We start from the raw sequence: 16,790 nt of genomic DNA, 5'->3' as shown, positions 1-16,790 counted from the left end.
GCTCTATGTCTCAAACTAGGAAAAGTAAAGCAAAAGTATACACTATGCATGTTCGTTTCGTAGTTGCTGAGGGTACCAATCAACGAGCATCATCAATTGAATCATCTTCGTTTTATGAGTTTTTTTTTTTGAAAGTTTATTTTAATTATAAGAGTTACAGTAGTACATATTTAATATCAAGTTATGATATAAGTATGTTATGTTGATAATTATTAAGAAAACATCAGGAGCACTATCTGAATTGTAGATACAAATTGAGGTCACAAGTTCATTTTCTTCAACACAAACAAATATTTTTGAATTTATAAATTTAAACGACGTTGTATTGTGTTGTGGCGAGTTCTTTTTTAAATAGAGATTTATTTAATATTTCTTAGTCATATGAGTGTTTTTTTTTCTTCTTGCCATCTTTACAATTAAAACGCAATCAAATACTTTATATGTAGGTTCAGAAATTGTTGTCTTAGACTTATAGGAAAAACGAACATGAAATGAGGGGGGGGGGGGGGGGGGAAAGAGTTAAACAACATGATTGGTGACACATGTTGGTTTTGTCTTTCTCTGTTACTCCAGTCACGCCATCATATCATCGAAATCGAATTTATCCTCTCCTTAATCTCTCTTCTTACTTTATCATCAGCATTTTGTCAGCAAGGGAAATTTTTTAATTAAAATTGACAAACATACGTACAAGTATAAAAGTCAGTACATGTGCTCACCACAACAATGAACACATATCAAAATTGTTGATGGGTAAATGGGCTCAATTGCATATTTTCAGGCGTAAGCTATACCTTCTTCCATATTACATTAAGCTATAAACGTTACATGGAGCTCCGTTTATTACTTGGCTTGAGTTACCTATCCTAGATGTGTTTAGCTAAGTAGTCTACTTACTTCAGAAACCCTCGAGGAACATAAGAGAACTTATGATAATATGACCAAGCTAAGGACTAATTAACCATTTTTTTTTTGTATTGTATAGAGATATCCTGACCCCACAGAAGTGATCCAGACTAGTCACGTGTTGCCACGTGTCGGTCCTCTGTCCTTGGCGATGCCGAAATGTTAATTCCTCAGTGGCCGGGATTCGAACCCAGGTGGTGGTACTCACAGCTGTAAATCCTTTACCAATAGAGCTAGAAGCCCCGGTTAATTAACCATCTTTTAGGTAAGTGGTGATTCAAGCATCGCACCACATCTTATTGTCCTTAGTAGTACCAGCTACTTGACTAAGTGTATCATATATACAACACTTTGGCATCCCCTTTGAATATTATTTGCGTATATCTTAGCTTGCGCATCTCAAAGACTGCCATTCCCACATTTCTCTTCTCGGCACGACGTTCATCTTTTATCTACCCTGATATCCTGACGATGAAGGTTTACTTATAACAAGAATGTTCCAGTGAACTATTCGCCAGCAAAGAAAAAAACGCAGATGTGACCTGAAAACTAGCCTGAGGCTTTCTCTCTCATATTGCTCCAGTATGGTGAAGAGATTTTTTTTACCTTTTGCCTCCGTTGCTTTGCAATAGAGAAGAGAGTTATCTGCAAACGAACACGTGTGCTATAAAAGGATCTTGAAGCTTTAAAACCATGTAGCTTCTCATTATACACTATCAAAAGCTTTAGTTATGTCCAGCTTCAATGCTGTAGTTTCATCTCAATGGACCCCTCTTTTAAATTTTCAGCCATAGTACAAATAAAATCTCTTCTCAGAGTATTTACGAAAGCCATTTAAATTTGAGAATCGCATTGAATGATGTTGCGGGTGCTAGGTAGGGGAATAAAGCTTGGTGATAAAGACAATGTGCTTTTATAGATATACATTTAACCTTGCTATGACCCTATGTTATGAGTTAGCTCAACTGGGAACTTTCTTGTCAAATCTGCCTTAAATTCATTATTCTCGGAAGTTCAGGAATTGTGTCACTTCACTAATGACCTTTTAATTCTCAAATCTAGATTAGTCTGACATATAGCCCAAATTAAACTTGGGCTGTATTTATTGTGTGGATTATACACTGTTTTATGTTTTATTTTTGGGTATATGTTTAGACGTCGGTCATGATTTTTGTTTTTATTTTTGTTTTATTTTTTGTTTTTGTTTTTGCTTAGATATATAAACCAAGAAACTAACTATTTTATAGCAAAATATGTAACAATCATATAAATATTTTTTAATCATATAAATCTATTTTAATCAATTGAAAAATATACAGAGAAAAATACAAAACATGCAGAGAAAATTGAGATACGTATTACTTGGTTGCAACAATAATATACATATACTTTTATATACTTCATATCAATTTCTGTAAAACAAATGAGAAAATAGAAAATATATATTTAATTATTTGATTAATAAATATATCGATCATATTTTTGACATCTATATCGATCATATTAAAACTCGGAAAGGATCAAACTTAATTTGTCTTTCTAACATCTCATAGTACTAAAAATTAATTATATGTCATGTGAAAAAGAAACAAAAGACGATCACCAGTTGTATGCTTCTCTCACTTAAATTATTAATATGAGAGATTGGAAATGGAGAAACGTGGGTGGACCATTATTTACCTTCTCAATTATTGAAACGCTTCAATCTCCAGCATGTTATAGTTAATTTGTTATATATATATCCTAAAGTTATCACCTCAGTTGCTTCGATTTTAGATCTCGATTCACTAACTCATATACATACCTAGCTCATTCAAGCTTTTCTTGTACTTTTATTTAGTTTTGAGTCACATGCATACGAGACTTATATGGCCCTTATTCGTGTGGTTATGGACCTACTTGAACCGAGTACAGTATACAGTTGAGAAATACCGTAGTAAAAGTTTTTTTTTTACACCTTACAAGCATGTACCAAATAGTTTTCTATACTGTTTTTGAATCTTACCACAACAATTTTTTTTTTTTCATCAAACGATCTTACCACAACAATTTTAAACAGAAAAGTCGCCGAAACACATATAAAACATCCGCATGCCATCAAGGCCTATTAAACTAGAGCTGGACGCCCATATCTACATCCATAATAGTAAACATTGTTTATCAAAAGATAAATCTAAAGAATTGCAGTAATAAAAAAAATCTAAAGAATTGATATTGAGTAATGACAATATATAGTTGTTAGTGTATATCTATCTAAACAATAGAGTAACATTGTTATCTTTATTTTTATTTCACATTTCAGTATTCATTACAATAATTCAATACTATATATAAATGAATAGCTAAAGATAACATATAATCATTTTTTCATAGCTATGTTCGACGTTTCATACAGTGTATCAAAAAAAAAAAATTATCCGATTAGTGATTAATGGATTCAGGACAGAAGAACTAGATCAACAAGCCTAAAAACGATATGTGGAGGGCATACTACTCATTCGAGATCATTTGCACAGTGAAATTACATGGAGACACTCACTGTCTTCCCTTTTATGTATCTTTAAGACCCCTCTTTTGTTATTATTTTGAGAGATTGAATTTGAATGAAAATTTGATCAAAAAAAGAATTTGTATTTAATTATGATTTTAGAAAATAATATTGAGTTTTATTATTTTCTTAAAATAAATAAAAATACTATACAAAATTATTCTTATGAGTTCATCCTGGCTATATGGCACTATCTATCCTCTTGAGTTTTCAACACGTCTCATATTACTATTGTTCAATCTAGATCCACCGATTTTCATTTCTTATTTTCTTACATTTAATCTCCACAATTTTTAAAAGTAGAAGAAAATCTCCATAATCACCGGCGAAAAGATGATGATGAGAAGTTGTGTAGTTACTTTTTTGTTGTCTCCACATGTTTATTCACACTCTTGCATCATATGAAAGTTACAGATAGAAAATACCTGTCAAAGATTCGTCGGAAAATATAAAATTTTAATTAGGCACGAATGAATACTGATGTAAAATTATTGTATCGAATGTTTAATAATACAAATTATAATTGGACAATATATGGCTCTGACCCTCTTACAATATGTGGGACATATGGACGTATAAAACGGTGTAAAGTCAAAGTTGGTCCCGCATAGGCTCTCACGAACTACATTTCATGAATTTATATTTTCCTGTTTTTTTTTTATCTTTTACCTACCAAGCTTACTTTCTATGAAATTTTATCCTCTCATTCTCTTAATCCTTTCATAATGATGATTCTATAAGGAAAAGCTATCTATTAGTTGGCGAGTAGATTAGTTATGATTTAATATTCACACCAACAAACTCCTTTAAGTGAATGTATTTTTTGAGACCATTTTTGAGGTAAATGAAATCTCTAAATCATTCATAGTAAAAACATATTTCAAACAGTAAAAAAAGAGAGTTGGAAAATTTAGAAGTTAGATTTTGGAACGTACCTAGGACGTGTTAAAAACACTATTATTAAACCAATAAGGACACATAAAGAATCTTGTTTCTTGTTTCCCTCGTTCCCATGTGATGTAAACAATCAATCTTTCTCACACACACTACACTCTCTCTCTTTCTCTCTTGTGGGGTTTGGAGTATTATATAATAACAAAACAGTCCAAGGCACATCTTTCTAACACACCAATCTCTCGCCAGAAAACACAGAGGATCTCAATCTCAGATCGAGAGAGAATGGGTTTCTCTTCCCAAGAAAACCCTTCTTCTCTTTACTTCTTCTTCTTCTGTCTCTGTCTCTCCACAGTCTCTGCTAACACAAACACAAGCAGCAACAATGGTGTGGAAGGAGGAAGAAGAGAGCTAGCTTCTTGGAGATGCAATTGGTTTAGAGGGAGTTGGGTTTATGATGTAACGTACCCACTTTACGATCCTTACAAATGTCCATTCATAGATCCACAGTTTAACTGCAAGAAGTATGGTCGTCCCGACAATCTTTATCTTAAGTATCGATGGCAACCTTCCTCTTGCTCTCTGCCCAGGTACTTTTACTACTCTCTCTCTTCTTATCTTCTTACATTCTTTGGTTAAGTGTTTTGCTTTTGATTCACATTGATTCAATATCAAACATTTTGTGATTCATTTTCTCATAAATTAAAAAATGATAGAATTGCTTTTTTTTCTTATTGTTTAAATTTAATATCAAACCTTCTGTGTTTTTTTTGTCTTTCTTCATTTTCTCATAAATTAAACAAAATAATACTAATGATTTTTCTTATTTGAGTTTGTTTTTCCTGTTCTATTGTGAATAGTTCTGTTTATTTCCATTAATAAATAAGGAAAGTTGGATAGTTATGTTTGTTGGTTTAATGCCTCTTAAAGAGATATTTAAGCACATTGGTAAGAAAGGTTTCAGATGAATTTCAAAGTTAAGAGAGTAAATAGTACTCTCTTACTGTTTTTCTGTTCTCCTTTTTATGTATAGTTTTCGCCTTTTTGATTTCAAAATTTGAAACTTTTGTGAGAGTTGCATTGGAGCAATAATGTCTCGATACCCCCATTATTTCACTCTCCAAAAAGGTGTAAAATGGAATCCGAAGCACAAAACACAAATGTCTTTGATTAAGTAAATAAAAAGTTCAAAATTTAAACTTTTAAGTAACCTTTTTTCTTCCAATATAGTTATAACAAGTCCTGCATTTTATGGCGTATTAAAGAAATTAGGATTAAGAAATATATTATCTATACATATATATTTTTAATCAAATTGATAACAAAATACATACATATTATTCACTTTGATTTTGAGGACTTAAGTTATGCTAAAATCAGCCCTCTGTAAAACTAGCTGAGAAATGGGTTTTATTTTCTTCCCCATCTTGGAATTGAGGTAGTAAGAAAAATGTTTTCTTGTTTTTTTTTTGTTCAGATTCAATGGGTTGTATTTCTTGCGGAAGATGAGAGGGAAGAAGATAATGTTCGTTGGAGATTCACTAAGCACAAATATGTGGCAATCTCTTGCTTGTCTAATTCACGCTTGGGTTCCTAACGCTCGTTACACTCTTCTTCGCCAAAAGGGTCTCGCTTCCCTCACCTTCGAGGTTTGTTCATTTTTTTATAATTATAATTTCTTCTAATAACTCATTTAATTAATAATAAAATACTTATTCAGTTAAAAAATAGTATAATATTAATTGAAGTATGATTCTTTGCCGTATACATAAATTGGTTTTTCAGCTTTATAGTGTGAAAAGTTCTCTTTTGCTTATTTAAATAGGTCAAAGTGAACGATAGAAAATGACATGGGCTAAAGTTTCACTTTCTTTGTCTCTTAATTATTTGTTTTTGTCTCTTTTGATTTGATATAAAATATGATGCTTTGTTGCATATCTTTATGCATTCATGTTATAAAAAATAGTATTAGGACAAGAGAATGAGCAGAGCATTTAAGAGATGAACGTGATTAGTGGCCTATTTCCCAAAAAAGAGAATCTCTCGGAATATCATGTCATGCTATCATCTTTATGATCATGAGCCACACAAAAGATAGATTCGATTTCTTTATATTTATTTTTTTAATTCATAGTATGATATTTTGAGCACATGGCCGAAAATATCACCTTCAATTTTACATATATTAAAAGGTAGACTAATAATATACAACAAGGTCGAAACTATATAATATTATTTAGTGAAATAACAAGTGAGTTTGTGTAAATGGTACGAACGCAGGACTACGGAGTGACGTTGAAGCTATACAGAACACAGTTCTTAGTGGATTTAGATGCCGAGAACGTTGGAAGAGTGCTTAAGCTTGATTCCATTAAGCAAGGCAAAATGTGGAGAGGCATGGACGTCTTGATTTTCAACAGTTGGCATTGGTGGACCCATATCGATCACATCCAGCCGTACGCTTTTTTCTTTGGCTTTTGTCTGTGTCTTCTTGAGTTTTGACTCATTTGATGACGTCTACGTGTGTTTGTGTGAACCAGGTGGGACTACATGGAAGATGGGAACAGATTGTACAAAGACATGAACAGACTGGTCGCTTATTACAAAGGAATGACCACTTGGGCTCGATGGGTTAATGCATTCGTCAATCCATCTAAGACCAAGGTTTTCTTCAATGGCGTTTCTCCTGTTCATTACGAGTAAGTCAACAAAGAAACCTGTTTCAATGGGTAGTTGAAGTTAATGGTTAAGCATTTGTTAATGTTAATCTTAATATAAAAAAAATTGATAATTTAAGAACCATTTTATCTATGCATAATAGCTCTTTAAAATATAGGGGTCGAGACAAATGTTTCAATATTATACGTCATTATCTAGGTGATTATTATGCCATTCTCTAACATTATCTAGGCGTTACTTTAATTAGATGATCTTTTGTTAACAGTGGAAGGGATTGGGGAGAGCCAATGAAGTCATGTAAGAGTCAGACACAACCATTCTACGGGAGGAAGTATCCAGGAGGGCCACCAGTGGCTTGGGTGATTTTAAACAAAGTGTTTAGGAGATTGAAGAAACCAGTCTATTGGCTCGACATAACCGGTCTATCTCAGCTTCGTAAAGATGCTCATCCTTCTGCTTACAGTGGGAACCATCCTGGTAATGACTGTAGCCACTGGTGTCTTCCTGGTCTACCTGATACTTGGAACGTACTCTTTTACTCTGCTCTTTTTTCTTGAAGTCTATTTTGTTTTATCATCAATGTATAAGTTACCGAATAACAGTCTATTTCTTTAGTTAATTAACTTTGAATTGTGGTCGCTTGATTCTTGACTGAAATAACGTTTTAGATACCAATGTGACTCTAAATATGAGGAAAACATCGAAAGAAAACAATATACACAACCTGGATAAGTTTTATAAGTTTGTGCTTATATGTATACTGAAATATTACAGCAAACATAATACATATTCCAATTTTCTGTATTATAAAACATTTAAATGGAGGCGATCTTGTTCCTAGAGCAAAACTTGACTTGATAAAGTGGATTGATGAAATAAAAAAAATTAAAATTGGTTTGAAAATAGTATGGTAATACATACACTGAACATTATGCATATATGCACACTGATCATATAAACATAAATGTAAATAAACAATCTATGGAGACCTTCAACCATCAAGGGAACCAAAGAGACGCCTGAGACCATACATGTCTTCAGACAAGAACCGATGTAATAGCAAACTCAAAGCACTTCCTCTACTCTCAGGGTTTCTTGCGAAACACATTTCTATAAAATCCTTTGCATCGGACGGCACACTCTCTGGAATCTCAGGCGCTTCTCCACTCAACAAAACCGACGCAAGATCATTAAACTCAACCTCACGCCATGGCTCACCGGCATACATCTCCAAAACTATGCAACCTACCGACCACAAATCTAGGGCTTTCTCGGCCACACCGTCATAAACCGACTCTGGCGACATATAGATAGGCGATCCTACAAACGGAGGGTTTAACTCCCACGTGTCAGCAACCTCTCCTACTTCGGTAGAAGACCCAAAATCAGATATCTTCAGCTCGTAAGATTGTCCACACGGGAAGATAAGGAGGTTCTCTGGTTTGAGATCACAATGAACATAACCTAGGTTATGAACATAGACCAACCCTTGAAGTAACATACGTGTGAAGTCCTTGATCATCGTTTCAGGCAACTTGCTATCTTTGTAGCTGTCCATGAAAGTAGCTAAACTCCCTTCAGGTGCATACTCCATAACCATCTTGAAGATTCTCCACCCGTTGTCGTCTAAGTCCTCTTCCAAGTTGTAATTGTTATAGCATTGTACGATGTTTCTACATCCTTTGAGCTTCGATAGAATCAGAGCTTCTCTTTGGAGATAGTACAAGTTCTCGCAGTCGGTGGTTTTCACGGCGGCGTAGAGCGGTGATGAGCCATCGCTTCTTATGTATTTGACGAGGTCGACTGATCCGTACGTGCCTTTAGACAAGAACTTTACGAACTCTGGTCTTGTTGGCATCTTTGGAACAATAACAAGAAGACATATGCTTTTAGATCACTCGAGGAAGTTGAAGTCACGTTAGATATTTGAGGATTAAACCTAACCTGCTGCGAATGATGATTCCTAGACGTGACAATGTAGCTAAAAATAAATATAAAGATTTTTTTTTAATCTTTAAGATATAATTTATGATAATGATAAATATATACTCTTTAAATTTCATTTAAATTGTCGTTTTAGATTTATGTACATAGATTAAAAAAATATTTAATTTTGCATATTTAGAAAAATCATATTAACTACACACCTAACCATATTTCAATCAACAGAAAAATAACTAGAAAATATTGTTAATAAATTTTGCATTTAAATTATAAAATGATATTTAGTTTGAAATGAATAATTTATTATATAACAATAATTAAACTGAAAAGAATGAGTAATATTCTTTTTGGAAGTAGGAAAATTTCTTTATACTTTTATTTAACTTGTGTATAAGAAAATTTAACTTTTCAAAAAGAATTTTAAAAATATGAAAAAGGAAAGGTTGTGTTTGTTTTGGATTAAAATTAAACTATGGATAAGATACATAAAGGAGAAAAAATACCCAAGTAATTCTTCTTCAGTTTGATTCAACAAAGAGTCAAAGACGATTCAAAGTAACATCATTTATCATCTAACTTACTCTCTTATTCCATTTGGCCAAAATATCTGCCTGCAATGGTAATGAGCATATTAGCCATGATGATAACTTGCTCATCTTCAACCTCTAACGCACGAACACTAGCACACTTCCTCAGAACAGCTCTGAGACAAGCACACGTATCACCATCCAAAGGAGTGTCCACCGATGCACACAATGCTACTACCCATATACAGTCACTCCCCTGTAAACCGCTCTCCTTCTCAACCAAACATATCTTCTTCTTCAGCCTCGATACACGCGTCACCGAGTCCATTCCTTGTATCTCTGAAACCACCACACCAAACGGCTCATCTACAACAGTGTTGACGCGCGTAGTGAACATCCCCATAAGCTCATATTCAATCGACTGAGTTGATGACATTGTCTCATCCCCGCAGCACTCGTTAGCCTCTTGAGATAAAGCCTGTATAAAAATGACAACACTAGCATTCAGTTCTTGTCCATTAAGAGAAACACAAAATATGAAAGTTAGTTAAGAGGAAGTACCAGGCGAAGGTGTGAGAAGTCAGAAAGCAATGAGTCTTCCCACTCCTTGAGTGGTAACAAGTGCTCTGGGCATTTGGGGATTTCAGGTATCTGTGGCATGTAAACACTTTGCTCTTTCGGTATGTACTTGCTTTCATCTATCTTGGCAACTTTTACATTGGGAACACGCTTAGCTTCCCACCTGATAAACAAAAACAAATTTAAGAAATGCAGATACACTGAAAGATGGAGTAGAGAGAGACAAAAAACATACCTGACTCGTCTTAAGTATTCAAAGCCATCTTCTGGTGGTCCAGACTCAAAATCAGGTTCTCCATCCACAGCAAACGCAGGTCTCAAAATGCTATTGTAATAGTCATTATCTTCATTGTACTCCTCCTCTTCCTCTTCTTCAAGAGTTAAGTCATCTATACCTTCTTTGGTGCCTATATTTTCTCATGAAGAAGAAAAAAGTTAAAATTTGGATCCAGTGTGATTGAAGATGTATGAGCTTCAGGGTAAGTAGTTTGCTTGGAAACAAATAAGAGCTAGGACAAGAGAAAGAATTTGCTTCCGAAAAGTTTTGATTTTTATTGAAGATGTATGAACACTGTACAACATTTTGAACCAAAGAATCTCACTATATGCCCTTATTACAATCTGAACCAAAGAATCTATATACAGAAAGAATGACTTAGTATTCTATTCACACGGTTTATGTTCTGTCATAGAAAAGGGCAAAAAGAAGAAGCTGTTGTGTGTCTTAGAAAGGGGAAAATTGGTGAACAAAAGGGACTTTGACAGGTTTCTTCAGGTCACGACGGCTCAATGTACAAAGACATTCACACGGTTTCGTCTTGGTACAGCCGATACAGAACCTGTGGAAAAGAAATGAAAAGGCCCCTATCAAAAGATATGTTTTTGGAACGGAGGAGAGAAAGGATCAATGAAGAACCGATCCGGAAACAAAGATAAAAGACATCAAAAAGGCTAGAGAGGTTTGAATAGAGATAAACCATTGGAAAGAGTACTCATTGACACTAAACCTGACTGGAGAAAGAAGTCATAAAACCCTTTGAGTATAGGCAGATGGATAGAGAGAGAGAGAGAGAGAGAGAGAGAGAGAGACACTATATATCTATTCCCTGAGGATATAGCTTAAGGTGATACCTGAGCTAGATGATCTAAAACTGGACTAACACACACTATATATCTATTCTCAACATGTTCAACCAACATCAAATAACATAAAAAGCAAAGTAAGTAGAGGGTTACCGAGAATACCAATGCCACTCGACTTCGAACTCTTCTGATTCTTCTTCGTGCTAACTAGACCTTCGTACTCACTCACCAGCTCAGGCACCAGCCTAGCATACATGTCACTCCACAGCTTCCTCTGATTCGCCATGTTAGCATACCTCATCGACTTCATCTGGTTCAAAGAGTACATTACCCGCAACTGATCCCCACTTGTCTCAACATGTTGATGCTTCCCAACAGTCTTCTTCTGCTTTCTTGGCGCCTCCTTATCATCACTGTGCGCAGCTCCCGACCTCTTGGGATGATGATCTTTGCCTTTCTTGCTGCAGAAAGGAACAACGTTGAGCAACGCGGTGTCATCAACCACATCGATCTTCACAGACCTCCCAACGAAAGCGTTGTCCTTAACTCTCACTCTCTCCACCTTCTGATGCTGCTCCTCATCTTCCTTCTTCCTGAAGATTGTCCCCGTTTCGATCTCAGCCAACAGTCTCCTCTTCTCAGCCTCCAAAAGTCTCTGAACCTCCGAATCTTCTTGTCCCTTCTTCTCAGAGTTACAAACAACTGACCCATCAGTCTCCATCTTGTCGTCTTCAAGAAACGAGGAGCTAGCTTCGGATACAGAGTAGACTCCAGGACAATCCACATCCATCGCCTGGGCTTCTTTCTCGTGTACAGTTTCTACATCTTTCTCAGGAATAGAAGCGAAAGGAGAAGACTTTACTTGAATCTCTGAGCTTATCTCAAAAACAGAGTCGTTCTCTAGTGGAGGTAAAGAAACGACCTTTAGCGAGTCTTGAGCAGAATCTTCACGAGATATCGAAGCTTTCACGGAGGAGGTTAGTGGGTCTTGCAGAAGACAGTCGTCGGAATCAGATCTCGTCGTCATCACAGAGAGAGAGAAGAGAGAAGGATGAGCGCAAAACCCTCGAGGAAGATGAATAGGCGAAAGAAAACAAAAGCCTTCTTCTCGAAACAGTTAAATAAGCTGGAGCCGGTTCAATTAAACCGGACATTTTCGTAAGCCGATAACCGGTTTTATTAATTTCTTCTCGTTCTCCGTACCGGTTACGATTTAAAAAAAGTGCGGAGGGTATTATGGTAATAGCCGTGAATACAGCTCGGAAAGCTACAAACCACTCGCTAGTCGCTTCTCTCACGCGCCATTCCTTTTCGATCTTTCTATCACTCAGAGAGAGAGAGAGAGAGAGGGGCGAAGAATAAGGAGATTCAATCCAATTTAGGGTTAGTGATTTCCCTAATTTCGAAACCTAATCCTGATTGTTTCCCGGATCGGAGGAAGTAACGAGAATGGGAGCGAATTCTATACCGACGGACGCAACGATTGGTCTCGATGAGCAGATCTCGCAGCTCATGCAGTGCAAGCCTCTCTCTGAGCAACAGGTGCCTTCCCACTTTCTCCTCATATGATTGGATCTGGGTTTTTGTTTTTTCTCTCTGTTTGTACGCGATTGTATCAAAAACGAAGACTTTCTGGGAAAAGATTAGATCTTTACGTATGTGGGTGTTATGGGTTGGAGAATTGGGTTTGCGTTTCTATGGTTTGATGATGAGTATTGGTTGTATTGGATTCGTAACATAAAGTAATTAACCACATCAAAGGTCGTGTCTTTATGTGCCCTTGTGGCTTACTTTGACAATGGAGATTCTCCATTTAATCGCCTTGGAGCTTGTCTTTTGATGTAGAGCATAGGGTTCGTTTGTTGTGTTAATTTCTCTGAGTTTAATAGTGATAATCACTTGTTATGGCCTATAAAGAGTTGAATATCATATGCAGCGTTGTTTTGTTTTTCTTATAGGTTAGAGCGTTATGCGAAAAAGCCAAGGAGATCTTAATGGATGAAAGCAACGTTCAGGTTTCTTCTTTCTTCTCTTTGTTTGACTAATCTCTCGCCGCTTTTGGCGATGAATTTATTCTTTGACTCTTTCCTGTATGCAGCCTGTGAAAAGCCCTGTGACAATCTGCGGTGATATTCATGGACAGTTCCATGATCTTGCTGAGCTTTTCCGTATTGGGGGAATGGTAACATCTATTTGGCTCTGATGCTGATTTTTGTTTATCCACCATGTACGGATCTACAAATCTTAATAATATTCATTTTTCCTCTCTTGTGCAGTGCCCTGATACCAATTACCTGTTTATGGGAGATTACGTTGACCGTGGTTATTATTCTGTTGAAACTGTTACGGTACGAGGATGATATATGCATGCTTCTTCTTTTTTTCTTTCCATTTTAGAGTAGTATTGTTTGGTCTGAATATGAAGTATGTTGACACTGTTTCTCTTTATCCTCTTTCCAGCTGTTAGTCGCCTTAAAGCTGCGATACCCTCAGCGAATCACCATTCTTAGAGGAAACCATGAAAGTCGTCAGGTATAGTAATGCTTTATGATTTTCTTACTCTGTTTCCACTTGAAAATTCACCTTCTGAGGTTATTAAATGCTGTATGATATCGTCCCTCCGGACCTTTTTCCATCGTTGAGATCTTGACTGGCACACATTTGTTTCTGATAAAATTTTGTTTTTTCTTGACTAAATGCATTTATTGGCTAGTACTTTTCTGTCTACATCTGACGCAGGGGTTCCTTCTTTTTCTTCTGTTTGGCAGATCACTCAGGTTTATGGATTTTATGATGAATGTCTGCGAAAGTGAGTCTTCTCAAAAATCTCCTTATTTTGTAGATGCTGTTAGTTTCATGCAAGTAATTTGTATCATCATTAGCATTACTCTTGCCTTTGCTTTTTGTGGTTGCTACCTACATGTGTGTGTGTGGTAGTAACCGTAGTATGTCGAAGTGTCTTATATTTCCTTCCTCTCCTAACTTTGTTTCTGTGAATCCTTCAAGCTTATGATCGCTTGCTTATTGCTTTTCTTGCAGGTATGGCAATGCAAATGTTTGGAAAATCTTTACAGATCTCTTTGACTATTTCCCACTGACAGCCTTGGTTAGTGCCTTATTATGTTCATGTTTCACACCTTTCTTCCTCTTTCATGATGTTGGTGGTGTTCACATGAGTATTAGTCCTTTCTCTTGTGCTAGCAATATGCTTTTGAACTGAAGCATTGCTATTACGTTATGTTATTAAATCATTATGTTATTCCGTTGCAGGTTGAGTCAGAAATATTTTGCCTTCATGGTGGCTTGTCTCCATCTATCGAGACACTTGACAACATAAGGAACTTTGATCGAGTTCAAGAAGTGCCCCATGAAGGGCCCATGTGTGACTTATTATGGTCTGATCCTGATGACCGTTGTGGTTGGGGCATCTCTCCTCGTGGTGCTGGATATACATTTGGTCAGGTAATTATAAATCTCAGAGCGGTCCTGAATCTCTTTATGTTTCTCCGTTTAAATAAGTGCCTAATTGACTTTCATTTTGTTTCCATAGGACATATCCGAACAGTTCAACCACTCAAACAGCTTAAAGCTGATCGCCAGAGCCCATCAGCTGGTTATGGATGGATACAACTGGGCTCATGTAATTATTCAACTCAACCCTTCTCTGTTCGTTCCATAGCTTTGCGAGGTTTAAGATTCTTCTTTTTCCGTGGACAGGAGCAAAAGGTGGTAACTATCTTCAGTGCACCAAACTATTGTTACCGTTGTGGGAACATGGCTTCGATTCTTGAGGTTGATGACTGCAGGAACCACACCTTCATTCAGGTCTTGCCCTCAAAACCCAGATGTCTTATCTGCTAACGAAATTAGTGTAAAAGGAAAACAAAAACTAACTAAAAGTAAATAACTGTGAGTGCAGTTTGAACCAGCACCAAGGAGAGGAGAACCAGATGTTACTCGGAGAACACCAGACTATTTCCTGTGATCACTGGACACAGAGTCACCTCAGCAGCTGCAACCAACAACTGAAAAGTCACAGTTGGTAACTCAAGAATCTGGTTACTATGCGATGTGTTAAGGTTTGCTGTGTTTTGAAGTTCAACTTAGTCCCCACCACCGAGAGAATAGTGTGTATTATAGGCGAAGAAGACCCTCTCTTATCTTCCTCTATAACCAAGAAGAAGAGAAAAAGAGGTCAACGGACTCTCTACAATACCCATTATGCACATTGTTTATTAACTTCTTCTTTCTGCATCAGTTTGTCTTTTCATGTGAGAGATCTGTTTAATTTAATTTCTTGTAATTCTTCTCTTAAATTTCATCTATTATTTTTTTTGTTTAGAAATCCAGTGAAGATTTTTTATTGGAACTTCGATGTTTTGCTTTTAAAATCTTCATATAGTAACAATGGAAGTGCTGAATTCATTGACTCAGCCACTTTGAAACAGTAGTCACAACTCACAACTTACATGTGCCTACATCAGAAGAGACTAGGTTCAGCCTGTCTTCTATCATGAACTATGTCACATGGAAACGGAAGCGGGTACGTGGAAGCGGAAGCGTAAGGAAGCGCAGAAACGAGATTTTTTAAAATATTAGGAAGCGGGTACGTGTTGGAAGCGTATATCCATATATATATATATGTAATTTTTTAAAAAAATTAGGACTAAAATTATATGATTTAATTTTGAAATAAAACATATATTCATTTATAATAATTTTGAAATGATTTTATATTAAAACTGTAAAAATACTCATAAATTATGTTTACAAAAAATATTATATTAATTACTTTTAATACTTCATAAATAATTGATACAATATGTTTCAATATGTGCTATATCTTTAATAAAAAATCTCAATGCATAAAGATAATTTATAGTTTTTTTTGATATTTATATATTTATAATTCAATATTCATTACTATTATTTATTTATTTTATATAGATTAAAACTATGGTTTTATATTTTATTGATATATATTGTATTTTTTTTTTAAATGGAAGCGTGATTCCAAAACGGAATCATAAGCTTCCAACAGGGTTTTTAAAGAGAATATTTTAGAAACGTTTTGGAAGCGAGATTCCGCAAGCTTCCACAAGGTTCTGATTCCGATTCCGGTTCCGAAGCGGGAAGCGGACGTCCGATGAAGCTTCCGTGCAACATAGATCATGAAAAGCCCGATCACAAAATAGGAAAATACTCTATCGATTAACAGAATAACTTGCTATAAATTTTTCATTCTTTCAGTAAAAGAAAATAGTTGGTTAAAATGTGAATTGGGTTTTGACAGCCACATGGATTTTTCAACTGTTCACCGACCGTGGATGTTCCACAGAATCCAGCATGCGAATTGGAAAGCAAGTACAGTGAGGTCAAAGAGGTTGTAGCATCGAAGCCACTTCAGAATGGCTTACTATCAAAGCTTTGAAGAAGACAAGACTTTGCTGCTGTTGGAGACATTGCTGTTGTTGGTTGCAGACTAAAAGACCTTTTTATAGGAAAATACCTTTTACTATCACAAAATGTCCAATAACAATAAATAAGTACAGTAAAAACTCCGTAAATTAATAATGTTGGAATTATGATATTTTATTAATTTACAAAAAGTTGATTTTCTGAATTTTGTT

At 35.6% G+C, this 16,790-nt stretch overlaps 4 protein-coding genes and 1 long non-coding RNA gene across 6 annotated transcripts; 3 read left to right on the top strand and 2 right to left on the bottom strand.

The window, feature by feature from the left end:
• The first annotated feature begins 4,479 nt into the window (after window positions 1–4,479).
• On the top strand, window positions 4,480–7,702 carry LOC103866648 (protein trichome birefringence-like 39). Its single transcript, XM_009144603.3, has 5 exons — window positions 4,480–4,938; window positions 5,826–5,997; window positions 6,629–6,804; window positions 6,889–7,047; window positions 7,293–7,702. The coding sequence occupies exons 1-5, from the start codon at window positions 4,634–4,636 to the stop codon at window positions 7,582–7,584; spliced, it is 1,104 nt and encodes a 367-aa protein (XP_009142851.1). The 5' UTR covers window positions 4,480–4,633; the 3' UTR covers window positions 7,585–7,702.
• Window positions 7,703–7,897: 195 nt separating this feature from the next.
• On the bottom strand, window positions 7,898–9,063 carry LOC103866647 (mitogen-activated protein kinase kinase kinase 17). Its single transcript, XM_018659097.2, has one exon. It carries the CDS (start codon window positions 8,883–8,885, stop codon window positions 8,019–8,021), a length of 867 nt encoding a protein of 288 aa, XP_018514613.1. The 5' UTR covers window positions 8,886–9,063; the 3' UTR covers window positions 7,898–8,018.
• A 340-nt stretch (window positions 9,064–9,403) lies between these two features.
• Window positions 9,404–12,413, bottom strand: LOC103866646. 2 transcript variants are annotated; one of them, XM_009144600.3, is made up of 4 exons: window positions 11,314–12,413; window positions 10,313–10,484; window positions 10,060–10,240; window positions 9,404–9,976 (listed from the first exon to the last, which is right to left on the bottom strand). In XM_009144600.3, the coding sequence occupies exons 1-4, from the start codon at window positions 12,185–12,187 to the stop codon at window positions 9,557–9,559; spliced, it is 1,647 nt and encodes a 548-aa protein (XP_009142848.1). In that variant the 5' UTR covers window positions 12,188–12,413; the 3' UTR covers window positions 9,404–9,556. The 2 variants fall into 2 exon arrangements, with proteins under 2 accessions (XP_009142848.1, XP_009142849.1); XM_009144601.3 differs by having other exon boundaries at window positions 11,323–12,408.
• LOC117134301 lies at window positions 10,491–11,301 on the top strand. Its single transcript, XR_004458545.1, has 2 exons — window positions 10,491–10,735; window positions 10,770–11,301. It is a non-coding gene; the product is annotated as an uncharacterized LOC117134301 (long non-coding RNA).
• A 28-nt stretch (window positions 12,414–12,441) lies between the features above and the next one.
• LOC103866645 (serine/threonine-protein phosphatase PP2A-3 catalytic subunit) lies at window positions 12,442–15,555 on the top strand. The gene is made up of 11 exons (XM_009144599.2): window positions 12,442–12,702; window positions 13,119–13,175; window positions 13,259–13,342; window positions 13,437–13,508; window positions 13,621–13,692; window positions 13,929–13,969; window positions 14,200–14,266; window positions 14,431–14,622; window positions 14,711–14,800; window positions 14,878–14,985; window positions 15,080–15,555. The coding sequence occupies exons 1-11, from the start codon at window positions 12,610–12,612 to the stop codon at window positions 15,143–15,145; spliced, it is 942 nt and encodes a 313-aa protein (XP_009142847.1). The 5' UTR covers window positions 12,442–12,609; the 3' UTR covers window positions 15,146–15,555.
• Window positions 15,556–16,790: the final 1,235 nt, after the last annotated feature.

Source organism: Brassica rapa, chromosome A05 (genome assembly GCF_000309985.2).
Source record: "Brassica rapa cultivar Chiifu-401-42 chromosome A05, CAAS_Brap_v3.01, whole genome shotgun sequence".
Classification (NCBI taxonomy): Eukaryota; Viridiplantae; Streptophyta; class Magnoliopsida; order Brassicales; family Brassicaceae; genus Brassica; species Brassica rapa.
This window is presented reverse-complemented; position numbering and strand designations above follow the sequence as displayed.